This window comes from Periplaneta americana, chromosome 9 (genome assembly GCF_040183065.1).
Source record: "Periplaneta americana isolate PAMFEO1 chromosome 9, P.americana_PAMFEO1_priV1, whole genome shotgun sequence".
Taxonomy (NCBI): Eukaryota; Metazoa; Arthropoda; class Insecta; order Blattodea; family Blattidae; genus Periplaneta; species Periplaneta americana.
The window spans coordinates 106,664,094-106,678,640 of record NC_091125.1 but is presented as its reverse complement, the minus strand read 5'-3'; the positions used below and the strand labels follow the sequence as shown (position 1 = coordinate 106,678,640).

Below are 14,547 nucleotides of genomic sequence, written 5' to 3'. Positions count from 1 at the left end.
TTGTCATCATTGTACATGAAATGTCTATTGTCAGCAACGTCATCGTCATCGTCATTATCGTCAACATTGTCATTGTCAATGTTATCGTCACAGTCGTCAATATCATTATTAACAAAAATGGCAACTATTTTTATCAATATCATCATTATCATTGTTGTCAACATTATCGTTATCGTCATCTACTGGGTGTTAATTTCAAAGTGTGTCATGACGTCACTGTTGTGATTCAGCGATTGGAAACGAGTTTCAGATTTTATGTCAGAGAAGTTGCCTATTAATCAAGGCGTTCAATCTGAACTTGAGAACGTGTATGGTATAACTTGAACGTCGTAGCAACAGATGGCGGTCTGTAAAGTCTGTGTGCTACCATAACCTCTTTCGAACTGTGTTTTGCGCGGGCAAGTCCTACGCAAGATATTTGTTATCATCCGTTGCTTACGGCAACATTCCACAATACAAATCAAATGCTCCGTGTCCATGTTGTTCGTCGACGTTAATGCCAACAAATACTGTACGTAAGTAATCGTCTTAACTCTCACCACATATCTCGACAGTAAGAAAAAAACTCACCTCAGTACGTGTTTCCATACAATTCACATTCCTGCCACTAGAGGTGTTACCGTACGTATCAGTAAGTACTCTTCAGAATGAACGCCGTACTTGCCAGGAAACTTCTCTGGCACATAGGTAATACGCCTCTGCGGAAGTGTAGGAAGATTGAATTCTCTAGGCTCAACGACTAGCCACATGACGGCATACAGCGAGTCATGACAGATTTTGAACTGAACACGCAGTATATCGTATCATTACCAACAAAACTGTTACCTTCATCATCGTCGTCAGTATTTTTGTCGTCAATGTCATCCTTATCGTTAACATCGTCATAGTCGTCGTTAACACTATCATCGACAACATATTCGCCATCATCACCATTGTCGTTGTCAATATGATCGCCATCATTGCCAGTAACATTGTTCCTCATCAACATCGTCACAGATGTCGTCAACATCATAATCATTATTGTCAACATCGTCGTCAACTCCTCAAACATGATCATTATCTTCGTCGTCATCATCATCGTCGTAAACTTCGTCGTCATGGTCAACATCATTATCATTATTATCATCATCGCTTTCAGCATCATCGTTATCGTCGTTGTTAACCACGTTGTCATCATCAAGATAGCAATAATTAACTCAAGCATTACACGTATATAATGCCTTGGAAGCAAATAGGACGGACGCAATAATTCTACATGATGTATGTATCCAGGGCTGAACAGGGCACGGGACGCAAGATAAAGAAAACGCCTCTTGATCCAATCTATTTATATGTACTCGTAAATTATTGCTCAAACAAAGAAGTATAAATAAAAATGAAGTCCGTATTCACAGGAATATTGACTGAATGATGCTATACACACTTTTTTGGTCTTCTTGACGGCAACCTCGCGCGTTCCCCAAGAGACGACGTTGAGATTGATGAGAGAGTAGAGGATGAGGAGCAAGTACATGGAGGGAATGGACAGCAGGTAGATGAGACCGGGGACGATGCAGAAGAACTCCTGCGGGTGGAGGCAGGCTGCTATGAAGAAAGAGCCGGACAAGGCGATCAAGAAGATGGCTGACGGCGAGCCGATGCCGTCCTCGCCCAGCTGCAGCGCCGTACCCACGATCACAGCCATCATGATCAGCGCGTACGACGTGGATAATATCTGCGCCACTAGTAGCTGCGGAAGAAGCGTAAAAATCTATTTTACAGGAGGAACAGAAGAGAACATATGACATATATAGAGAAAGTCGTTATTAATGATTACTAGACTTCGTGGAATTGCCACGAGAATCGTAAGGTTTACTACGCACGCGGTATAGACTATATGAGAAGGGGGCGTGCAAAGGATCAGGTATGCCTTTGATGTAAGCACTGAGCAGTATACTGCGGTTACAATAAAACCTGTATCCTGCATTCAAGAAATATAATGAATGATCTTTGAAATAGAAAATGTCTAAACATGTAAATACACAATTATTTTATAGTGAGATATATTAACTCTTCAAATTTAATGTAATATACTCTCATCATCCTTGAATATGTGCATTGGAGTGAAGAATTACGTACATTTTGAGCGACTGCAAAGTGAACCTCCTACGAGTTTTTATATTGGAAAAATGTACATTCGACATCACACGATGTAATAGGTGCATATTTGAAGAACGGAAAGTCACTACTTTTTAGTACATCAACTTCAGACGTCTTATCGTGACCTGATAGTACATAATTTATAATACGAAATTGTGAATAGGCAGAATTTTTAGCAATAATATTTCTCAACTTACATTTCATTTTTTCTGAAATTAATGAACTGTTATTTTGGATAACGGTTTGTGGTACTTTATCCATTATATTAAGGGCTTCTGAGAGTTGTAGTTTAGACGATTCTAACAGGGTGATGCTTTTGGACATGATTTTAAAATTAGAATCAATGAACAGAATATATTCCAATAGCTGTTCAGAAGGCAATGATTTTACAGTTGCAACAACGGAAATATCTGTGTTATCCAATGCATCAATTACCTCCATTATTTTGCCGTAATATTCTGCATAATAATTAGCAGCATCCAACCACGTTCCCCAACGGGTCAAGACTGGCTGCGGGGATATTCCAGGGGCAATTGTTTGGAACAGCAACACTCTCATTGTAGTATGTTTGATTGAATTCTTGTCTACACTGAACACATGCTAAGCTTTGACTACTCCAACCACAGTAATGCAAAACAAGTGCTTACATAGGTATACATTAGCTGTAGCTGCTCTATTTGGACGGGTCACAACTCTTAACATGAACTGCTTATACTACGAGACCGGGCGGTCGCTCACCTCCTCTATACTACCGTACATCGGCAACCTGATTGCATGCTGCATGTGGCAATTCAACGAAGTCTACTGATTACGTAACAGCAGCACAGATCATAGACAGTAGTAATAATAATGCTCAACAGTCTTATGGTAATAGGCACACCTGTATCTCTGATTTGCAGACGAAGCAGATGAACATGAAGAAGAGGATGGGTATGATATTGTACTCGAAGCTGGTCCAGTTGTCGATATGGAAGGCTGCCACGAAAGCTCCCACCAACATAAGGAAGATCGTACCAGGTCCCAGGATGGTTCCTCCCATCAACATGATCTGAAACAAGCACCACGCCTGGCCGGTGAGTCACTCATTCAGCCTCCTACACACATACACACACACAAAACTATTACAATGACTGGCGCCCACGTACTATATTGTATGAAATATAGTGCCGCACATATGTTATAATGTTTATTTCGTTTTGGACAGTTTAAGTTTCATTCTTGTAGGTCTACATATGACGTAATTATTATGTCATTATCGACACGTGTGCTAGCTAAACTATTTTTTTATTATTATTTCGTTCTCGACTATAACTCACCTGTGGACCTAAAAAATCTTCGAGATGGTAGCATTATATTAATTATAATATCTACACAACTAAATTTTCTAGAGGTGGATGTTTCGTTAAAGTATTTTTTTTTTATAATTCTGAACATTTTAATTTATGGCTGTTACTCGTACAACGCTGTTGGGATGACCCATTCATTTTTGCAGTCGGTCCATTGTTTCTAAACCTCAAGTTCATTCTGTTTCAAAGCATTATAAAAGAATAGAAACTCATGTTCCATCGTCATTAGTAGACTAACATTTACCATGCTTGCCATTTCATCAGAATTTTTCTGTTTCGAACTCAGTGAGGGTGATAGATATTTCATTCATTCATTCATTCATTTAGTGTTCTGCTCAAGGACAGATTTTTCACTCCAAACCGAGCTTTCTCCAATCTTTCCTATTTTCTGCCTTTCTCTTCGTTTCCTCATATGATCCATATATCTTAATGTCGTCTATGATCTGATATCTTCTTATACACGGAACTCTTCTCCCGTTCACCATTCCTAGCAGTGCATCCTTCAGTAGGCAGTTTCTTCTCAACCAGTGACCCAACCAATTCGTTTTCCTCTTCCTGATCAGTTTTAGTATCATTCTTTTTTCACGCACTCTTTCCAACACAGCTTCATTTCTTATTCTGTCTGTTAACTTCACATGTTCCATTCTTCTCCATATCCATATTTCAAATGATTCTCTTCATTTCGTCGTAATGTTCATGTTTCTGCCCCATACAATGCCACACTCCATACAAAGTACTTCACTAGTCTCTTCCTTAGTCCTTTTTTCAGAGGTTCGCAGAGGATGCTCCTTTTTCTTCCTTTACCATTGCTATCCTCCTTTTGACTTCCTGGCAGCAGCTCATATTGCTATTTATAGTACACCACAAGTATCTGAAGCTGTCCACATACTCTACTACCTTATTTAGAATTTGCAAGTTTATCTTCCGTATTTTTCTTCCTGTGACCACGCTCTTCGTCTTATTTGCATTTATCTTCATTATTATTATTATTATTATTATTATTATTATTATTATTATTATTATTATTATTATTATAAAATACTTCCCCTAAAATAGGGGTTGCCCTGAAGGACAAAATATAACAAATATGCAATACAATAAGTATACCAATACTGCTCACAGCTGTCATTTAGCTCGAGTAGCATATCCTTTAGTATCATTTCCTCTTCTGCTAACAACGCCATATCATCAGCAAATCTTATGCACTTTATTCTTCTTCCTCCTACTATCACTTCTCCCATGTTCTGAAAACAGTTCTTTACTAAATTCTCCAAGTAGATGTTGAACAGGGTAGGTGATAAAAAAGGACATCCTTGACGTACTCCTCCCCCAATTTCACTTCCTTCTGATATTTCTTCTCCTATCCTGACATTAACTCGTTGTTTCATATAAAGATTACTGAACAGTCTTCTCTCTTTCCAATTCACACTAATTTTATTTATCAGTTTATTCCAATCCACTCTGTCAAAAGCCTTTTCTAGGTCTGATAGTTATTTAAGGAGCAATTTAAGGTGCAATAAATCTCGTTCTGAAAAAAGAAAAAGCAGCAAAGTTGTGTTTTGAAGATTTAGGACACATAAAACATCCCTGTCATCCTGCCATTGATTGAGAGGACTTCAGAAAAGAAACTGTTGAGTGGCTGTTTTCTCGCCCCTAAGTTTCCGGGTTCTATTGCAGATAGGCCTACCTTTAAAGGCGAAGTTTCGCTTTTGTAAGTGCATGATGTCATGCAGAGGCTTCCAGAGAACAACGTACAATATCTGGGGGCGAACAAAATACAGTAGACTATAGTTGCAATGTCATGGAAGATAACACTTGAGTAAATGATAATTTATACAATTGAACGGAAGTCTAAGCGATATGCCGTTCCAACTACAATCTATAAAATTGCGTCATAATCAAAGGTAACTTGAAAATAAAACCTACTAATTAATAATCTACTGATGTTTCCTGTCGTTAGATAGGCTACAATACATTGGAGATCTTATCTACTGTTACGATTTATCATAACAAGCAGGGCCGAATTATTGCTTGAAAGTTTACTTTTTGAGTATTTTCTTGAAGATCGGTAGCTGAAACTTCATAAAATATTTTTTTCTCCTTTACTTTTCTTATTCATAGGACTTTAAAAAAAATATTCCTGAAGTCTACATTTAGAGCGCAAAATGTAGACTTGCAGAGTAAACCAGTGCCTCCTCATCGCTCTAGCATCTTGATCAAAGCCCACCCTAATTAGAACTAATTGAGAAGTTTCCAGATCACTTCCTTAATTTAATTTAAAATTAATTGCTTTCGCTACTGTTACCATGCCTCCAAAGACGAAGCAGGGGGGTAGACGTAACAAATGACTTTACGTTACACATCTTGGTCTAATTAAAGACTCTTAATTAGTGCTGATTTCCGACCCTTGGGTTCTGACAAATAAAAGTTACGTTTAAACTGAATGTTCTCTCGACGTTTACGGGAAATTGGGAATACATTTAAGGGTATAAAATAAAGAAAGTCGTTGTAGGATCGACATAATGAAAGTAGAATTGTAGAGAAGAGGCGATGTTGCGATTCATAATGGTAATGAATATTGAGTATTAGTTTCATTTTTAAAATTCGATATAGAATGGGTAATGTATTTCGAATTTTATGTCTATACTTATTGTCGTCATAACTATTACTAGTTCACAATTGTGGAGTAACATTAACTCGTCTGACCGCGAAATCATGTGGCCCGGGTTCGATTCCCTCAACTCAATATGAGCAAATGCTGGGTAACTTTCGGTGCTGGACCCCGGACTCATTTCACCGACATTATCACCTTCATCTCATTCAGACGCTAAATAACCTAAGATGTTGATAAAGCGGTGCAAAATAATTTACAAAAAAAAAAGAACATTACTAATTACGATTTCTCGTGTTCGATATCCGTTAAGCAGAGAAACCTGAATTATACGTTATAGTTTTTACTCACTGCAGTAGAATACAAATGACGGCCATACCACCTCCAAAGCGGGTGCGAGGGTGACGTCACAGGTGGGCGTGGCCAAGGTATGGCGTCATGGGCGGGGCTTAAAGTATGACGTCACGGAGGGGGTGGGGGGCTTAAATTATGACGTAGGAAAGGGGCGTAACTTAAATTACGTCATAAGAGTTCAAGGTTAAAGTGTGACGTCATGCGGGTATGTAATGGCATGACATGTTCATACATGTTTATCTCCTCAATGTGGGGGGCTTAAATTATGACGTAGGAAAGGGGCGTAACTTAAATTACGTCAAGGTTAAAGTGTGATGTCATGCACAAGTGCACGTATGTAATTGAAGTTGTGGTGTGACAAGTTCATACATGTTTATCTCATCAATGTTGCTATGTGTGCAAATATAAAGCTGAGTCATATCCGGCAATTGTTCTCAGGTGAAAGACACAAGTTCATACATGTTTGAAAACTGCTATGTGTGCAAATATTATGCAAGGTCACATCCGGTGAAGAATTAATCTATCACACTTAAACACATACATTCTTTTTCTTAAGATTCTAATGTAATGGTAATTTAATTGATTGGGGAATGGGTGTTGGAATGTGGGACATAAATGGATAAAAAATTAATCTAGCACACTTGTAAATTAAACAGGATGTGGCTGAAGTGACGTTATAAATTTGTAATTGAAGTTGGAAATGGGGGAGGGGGGGTTAAGATGTACTTTAAGCCAATTGTTGAGTAATTGATAAAAAATATTAAGATTCTAATGTACTGGTAATTGAATTGATAAATAGTAATGGGAAATGGAAATTGGAATGTGGGAATTATTGATGGCGTAAATGGCTGTACTTTAAACCAGTTTATAAAAAAATTAATAGAGCACACTTGTAAATTAAACACATACATTCTTCTCATATTATTATTATTCCAATGTAATACATTTTGAGTGGTTTGTTTAGCGTATTTAATTTAAGCCATACATTATTACCAACATTAAATTCATCAGAATGTGACATTATTATGATTTAGAGCAGTAATTGTAGCAGATAAATCAACGTAGATAAATATTGCATGATGCAAATAATATGCAAGCTGTTAAATTCACATCCGGTGAAGACGCAAGTGCTGAATAATGGCCAGCTATCCAATGGATGTCCTGAAACTGGTTGTACTTTAAGCCAATTGTTGAGTAATTGATAAAAAATATTAAGATTCTAATGTACTGGTATTTGAATTGATAAATAGTAATGGGAAATGGAAATTGGAATGCGGGAATTATTGATGGCGTAAATGGTTGTACTTTAAGCCAATTTATATAAAAAAAATTAATCTAGCACACTTGTAAATTAAACACATACATTCTTCTCATATTATTATTATTCCAATGTAATACATTTAATGTAGATGTATATGTTGTGTAATGCATTAGTGTGCAAATATTATGCAAGCTTGCTGAATCACTTCCGGCGACGATGCAATTGCTGAGTATTGATAAAAGCATGTTCTTTAAGCACCTGCAACGTGTCATATTACACAAATATTGCATGATGCAAATAATATGCAAGCTGTTAATTCACATCCGGTGAAGACGCAAGTGCTGAATAATGACCACCTTATTATTATTATTATTATTATTATTATTATTATTATTATTATTATTATTATTATTATGGCTCCAATTTAATACATTTTGAAGTAACATTTATTGGATTTATTTTAAGCCATACATTATTACCGAAGCAGTTCGTAATATAGTAATTGCTTCTTCTTCTTCTCATTATTATTATTATTCATGATAAAGAAGATTAAAGTGTGACGTTATAAATTTGTAATTGAAGTTGGAAATGGGTGAGGGCTGTTTATAATTTGAAATACATACGTCATAACTTAAAGTGTGATGTTATAAATTTGTAATTCAAGTTGGAAATGGGGGGGGGGGGAATTTGATAAAATTCTAATGTAATAGTAATTTAATTGATAAATAGTAATGGGTAAGGGAAATTCGCAAGTGTTAATTGAAATTGGAATGGGGGAATTATTGATGGCGTGAATGGTTGTACTTTAAGCCAATTGATAAAAAAAGTAATCTACACACTTGTAAATTAAACACATACATTCTTCTCATATTATTCCAATGTAATACATTTTGAAGTAAAATTGAGTGGTTTGTTTAGCGTATTTAATACATTATTACCAACATTAAATTCATCAGAATGTGACATTATTATGATTTAGAGCAGTAATTGTAGCAGATAAATCAATGTAGATGTGTATGTTGTGTAATGTATAAGTGTGCAAATATTATGCAAGCTTGCTGAATCACTTCCGGCGACGATGCAATTGCTGAGTAATGATAAAAGCATGTTCTTTAAGCACCTGCAACGTGTCATATTACACAAATATTGCATGATGCAAATAATATGCAAGCTGTTAATTCACATCCGGTGAAGACGCAAGTGCTGAATAATGACCACCTTATTATTATTATTATTATTATTATTATTATTATTATTATTATTATTATGGCTCCAATTTAATACATTTTGAAGTAACATTTATTGGATTGATTAATAATTTAATACATTTTGAAGTAACATTTATTGGATTTATTTTAAGCCATACATTATTACCGAAGCAGTTCGTAATATAGTAATTGCTTCTTCTTCTTCTCATTATTATTATTATTCATCATAAAGAAGATTAAAGTGTGACGTTATAAATTTGTAATTGAAGTTGGAAATGGGTGAGGGCTGTTTATAATTTGAAATACATACGTCATAACTTAAAGTGTGATGTTATAAATTTGTAATTCAAGTTGGAAATGGGGGGGGGGAATTTGATAAAATTCTAATGTAATAGTAATTTAATTGATAAATAGTTATGGGTAAGGGAAATTCGCAAGTGTTAATTGAAATTGGAATGGGGGAATTATTGATGGCGTAAATGGTTGTATTTTAAGCCAATTGATAAAAAAATTAATCTACACACTTGTAAATTAAACACATACATTCTTCTCATATTATTCCAATGTAATACATTTTGAAGTAAAATTGAGTGGTTTGTTTAGCGTATTTAATACATTATTACCAACATTAAATTCATCAGAATGTGACATTATTATGATTTAGAGCAGTAATTGTAGCAGATAAATCAATGTAGATGTATATGTTGTGTAATGTATAAGTGTGCAAATATTATGCAAGCTTGCTGAATCACTTCCGGCGACGATGCAATTGCTGAGTAATGATAAAAATATGTTTTTGAAGCATCTGGAACGTGTTATATTACACAAATATTGCATGTTGCAAACATCCGGCGATTGTTCTCTCAGCGTCTTATGTTACACAAATATTGTATTGATTACAAGTAAATAATAGCTATCTGCTATGTGTGCAAATATTATGCAATGTCACATCCGACGATGAAATTGATGAGTAATGATAAAAAACATGTTTTTGATAATGACCTTGGAGGTAATATGGCTGGATGATGAGGTGAATTATTTAGAAGTGTAATGAAAGAAGTATTGCAGTTTGGAATAATTGACATTGAACAAGTTTAGACAGCAGTGGGAGGGGGGGCAAGATGATGCATAATACGCTCGAATTTATACAACTATTACACTATCATATATTTTATAAAAGATCTTTGTCAAAAAAAACTTTGTTAGTGTAATAGCAGCCATAGCGTTAATAATGTCTCACAATATTTATTTTTTATTTTAATTTAGATTATACTGCATCCCCAGTCTCGGTTTGAGCTGAAGAAGAAGAAATCGCACAATTTAAATGCTCTGAGTGTAAAAAACAGTGACCATGATGAAGCGTGGTGAATGTTAAGCTTGATTATGAAGAATGTTCGAATTGTAATAAATGTTCTTTTTGGAAATAGTTTTGCACTGTAATTTCTTCTATGTCTTAACCATCCATTTCCATCTCACATAACCAAAGGGTTGGGTTCGTTTAGAAAATTAACCTATAACACTTTCCTTTCAGATATTAGTAATCCTTTTCCAATATTGAGAATTGGTATATTGGTTTTCAAATATTAATAATCCTTAAGAATTGGTGTATAAGTTGAGATTATTCTAAACATATATGTTACCAGAATATAACATAATTCCAGTGGTAGCTTATTGATTTGGGAGCGGTGGATTCATTACATGTTTGTATGATAAAACCTGAGGTTGATTGAGAGAATGTCAATGATTAAACTGAATCTAGTCATTGGGGATGGGGATGTGCTTGGTAAAAGAAAATAGTAACGATATATTTATTCATAAAAAAAATACAATGCATTGAGTATTGAAATATATTTTCAGTTAGTGAATCCCAATTGTGATAATGTTTTCACCAAAATTGAAGAAGTAATATATTTTGAGTGGATTGTTTAGTATATTTAATTTATTTAATTTTAATTTATTACTCACATTAAATTCATCAGAATGTGACATTATTATTATTATCATTATTATTATTATTATTATTATTATTATTATTATTCCAATTTAATACATTTTGAAGTAACATTTATTGGTTTTATTTTAAAGTACAACCAGTTTCAGGACATCCATTGGATAACTGGCCATTATTCAGCACTTGCGTCTTCACCGGATGTGAATTTAACAGCTTGCATATTATTTGCATCATGCAATATTTATCTACGTTGATTTATCTGCTACAATTACTGCTCTAAATCATAATAATGTCACATTCTGATGAATTTAATGTTGGTAATAATGTATGGCTTAAATTAAATACGCTAAACAAACCACTCAAAATGTATTACATTGGAATAATAATAATATGAGAAGAATGTATGTGTTTAATTTACAAGTGTGCTAGATTAATTTTTTTATAAATTGGTTTAAAGTACAACCATTTACGCCATCAATAATTCCCACATTCCAATTTCCATTTCCCATTACTATTTATCAATTCAATTACCAGTACATTAGAATCTTAATATTTTTTTATCAATTACTCAACAATTGGCTTAAAGTACATTTTAACCCCCCCCTCCCCCATTTCCAACTTCAATTACAAATTTATAACGTCACTTCAGCCACATCCTGTTTAATTTACAAGTGTGCTAGATTAATTTTTTATCCATTTATGTCCCACATTCCAACACCCATTCCCCAATCAATTAAATTACCATTACATTAGAATCTTAAGAAAAAGAATGTATGTGTTTAAGTGTGATAGATTAATTCTTCACCGGATGTGACCTTGCATAATATTTGCACACATAGCAGTTTTCAAACATGTATGAACTTGTGTCTTTCACCTGAGAACAATTACCGGATATGACTCAGCTTTATATTTGCACACATAGCAACATTGATGAGATAAACATGTATGAACTTGTGATACCACAAGTTCAATTACATACGTGCACTTGTGCATGACATCACACTTTAACCTTGACGTAATTTAAGTTACGCCCCTTTCCTACGTCATAATTTAAGCCCCCCACATTGAGGAGATAAACATGTATGAACATGTCATGCCATTACATACCCGCATGACGTCACACTTTAACCTTGAACTCTTATGACGTAATTTAAGTTACGCCCCTTTCCTACGTCATAATTTAAGCCCCCCCACCCCCTCCGTGGCGTCATACTTTAAGCCCCGCCCATGACGCCATACCTTGGCCACGCCCACTATGACGTAATACTTTGGCCACGCCCACCTGTGACGTCACCCTCGCACCCGCTTTGGAGGTGGTATGGCCGTCATTTGTATTCTACTCACTGATTTCATCTGAATACAGATTACGCCATTTTCTTTTTTATTTTTATATTCAGTTTGTAACACGGGCTCCTTTCAACGAAATAATTGAGCCGTTCAGAGCAGAAGTGGTGTAAGTCAAAATTGGGTAATGAGGTTTAAAGTAAAAATTCTGTAAAATACAGCGCAAAGTAGTAATTAATATGTCCTTCTTGCTATCCACTGACTACTAATAGTTTAAATAAATTAAATATTAATTGTTACTTTGCGCTGTATTTTGTAGAATGTTTGCTTTAACCCTCATTACCCATTTTTGGCTTACACCACTTCTGCTCTCAACAGCTCAATTGTTAATATCCTTATAGATGCATCACTCTCGGTTTATTAAATTTTTTTAGAGCATCTGTTTAAATTACAGGCATAGCAAGTAATGTTATCTTGATAGTTCAATGCTAGAACACGACCTTATTACTCCGAAATTGCAGTTCAATCACCGGCGTTGCTTGGAATAGTGTGTTTAGTGCAATAGACCAAAGCATAAGGATTTTCGTAATGTCCATATTTCTGCTCCATACAATGCTACACACAATACAAAGCACTCCACTAGTTTTTTCCTTAGTTTTTTCTCCAGAGGTCCACAGAAGATGCTCCTTTTTCTATTAAAAACTTCCTTTACCATTTTTATTCTCGTTTGACTTTTTGGCAGCAGCTCATGTTACTGATTTTTGTTATTGGTAAAGTCTTTAGTAAGTCTGCATGTAAAGCATTCCAGTCCCTAATAATACAATTGAGAAAAGAAAACTTTCCAGTGTCCGTCCTCTGACTTCTTTCCCTCAATTTATGTGAGTGGTCGTTCCTTGATGAATAATTTTGCGGCTGCAACCTATTCTTTATTTCTCTCCAGGCAGGCTCATCTCTGTATGTTTTAAACATTGCACATAATCGAATTCACGTTCTGCTGTCCGTGAGTATGTCCTATTTTAATGTTGAATTATTACGACAACGCTTGAGAGCCTGTTTTTGAATTTTTTCCAATGTCTTAATATGTTCTTGTCTGTAAGGACCCCAACATGCAGCACCATATTCCATTACTGGATGAACTAGTGAATTGTATGAAATCTATTTGGATTTATCAGAGCCCTTTCTTAGTACCCTCATCATAAAGTGTAACGCTCTCTATGCTTTTCCCGCTGTGTAAGTAATGTATTCCCCCTAGCCGAGATCGCTGCTAAAAGTTATACATTTGTTAACTTCCGGAATGCTTTCACCCCCTAACTTATACAATGCGATTATTTTATTTCTTTTTCTTGTAAAACTGACGGCTTTTCTCTTTAGAGAATTTATTTTAATTTTGTTGGCCATTACCCAATCGTTTATTCTATTGAGGTCATTCTGAAGACGAGTAATATTTTTATGACTTTTTATTTCTCTTTCTCTGTATATGATGCAATCATCCGCGAGGAAGCAAACCCTGTACAAGATATTGATGGCAGATCATTTACCAAAGCCAAGAATACAAGGAGCCCCAAGACACTCCCCTGTGGGACTCCGGAAGTAATTTCTATTGGGCTTGATAATTCCTCCCCCACCTGTCGACTGTTGACCCAACGGTCGTCCGTTAGCAGCGCCACAGACGCACCACGCACGCTCCACTAAAATAGTGGTGTAGCTGTGGCTCCGTCTGAAACCTACAATTTAATTCTATATATCGCGATGGTAACTGCGAAGTCAACCCTTAGAGCGTCACTGCAGCGTTACTATACTGTGGCTGTGGCTGTGTCTGAAGGCTTCCATTTATATCCATTATTCACAAGCGACAGCGCTTCAGCAGCGCTTTTAAAAGTGGCCTCGTCTGAAAAGGCTCTCTTAGTGTGGATATTGGTTCTAAGAATAGTTGCTGGACTTCGCATTTGCTGCTGTTGACTCTGAAGCAGAGTGCAGCGAGAGAGATTGAAATGCAAAAAAGTCACGTTAAGCAATTGTCAGGCACTTTCTTTCGCCGCACGAACTATGGACACACAGATACTGACCTGGTAAGCGATGTAAGGCATTGAGATATTATCGTTGATCTTGATGGTTCGCTTGTAGTCAGTGAGCAAGTCCATGATGTTGGCCATGGTGGATGGAACCCACCGACGTCTCTGGTTGTAGAACTCGTTGAAGCCTTCTGGACAATGCGTGTAGGCATCGCTGGCAGCTGAGTACTCTACACGGTAACCCCGCTGTAAAAGCAGCGTACAGAGCCATCGATCCTCACCTGTAATTAATTAACGCTAATTACCTCACATGACTTGGCGTAATATACAGGATGAACCGTAAGCAATGTCATTAATTTCAGGGAGTTATTCTTTGAGATG

General features: G+C 35.8%; 1 protein-coding gene across 2 annotated transcripts in view; it reads right to left on the bottom strand.

Moving 5' to 3' along the window:
• Positions 1 to 14,547, bottom strand: part of kkv (hyaluronan synthase-like protein kkv) — a 217,316-nt gene that overhangs the window by 32,969 nt on the left and 169,800 nt on the right. For both annotated transcript variants that reach the window (XM_069835543.1, XM_069835542.1), the window contains exons 14-16: positions 14,221 to 14,447; positions 3,020 to 3,187; positions 1,424 to 1,729 (exon numbers count right to left, since the gene is read on the bottom strand). In XM_069835543.1, the coding sequence (XP_069691644.1) occupies positions 1,424 to 1,729; positions 3,020 to 3,187; positions 14,221 to 14,447 (701 nt within the window). The remainder of the gene's footprint in view (positions 1 to 1,423; positions 1,730 to 3,019; positions 3,188 to 14,220; positions 14,448 to 14,547) is intronic.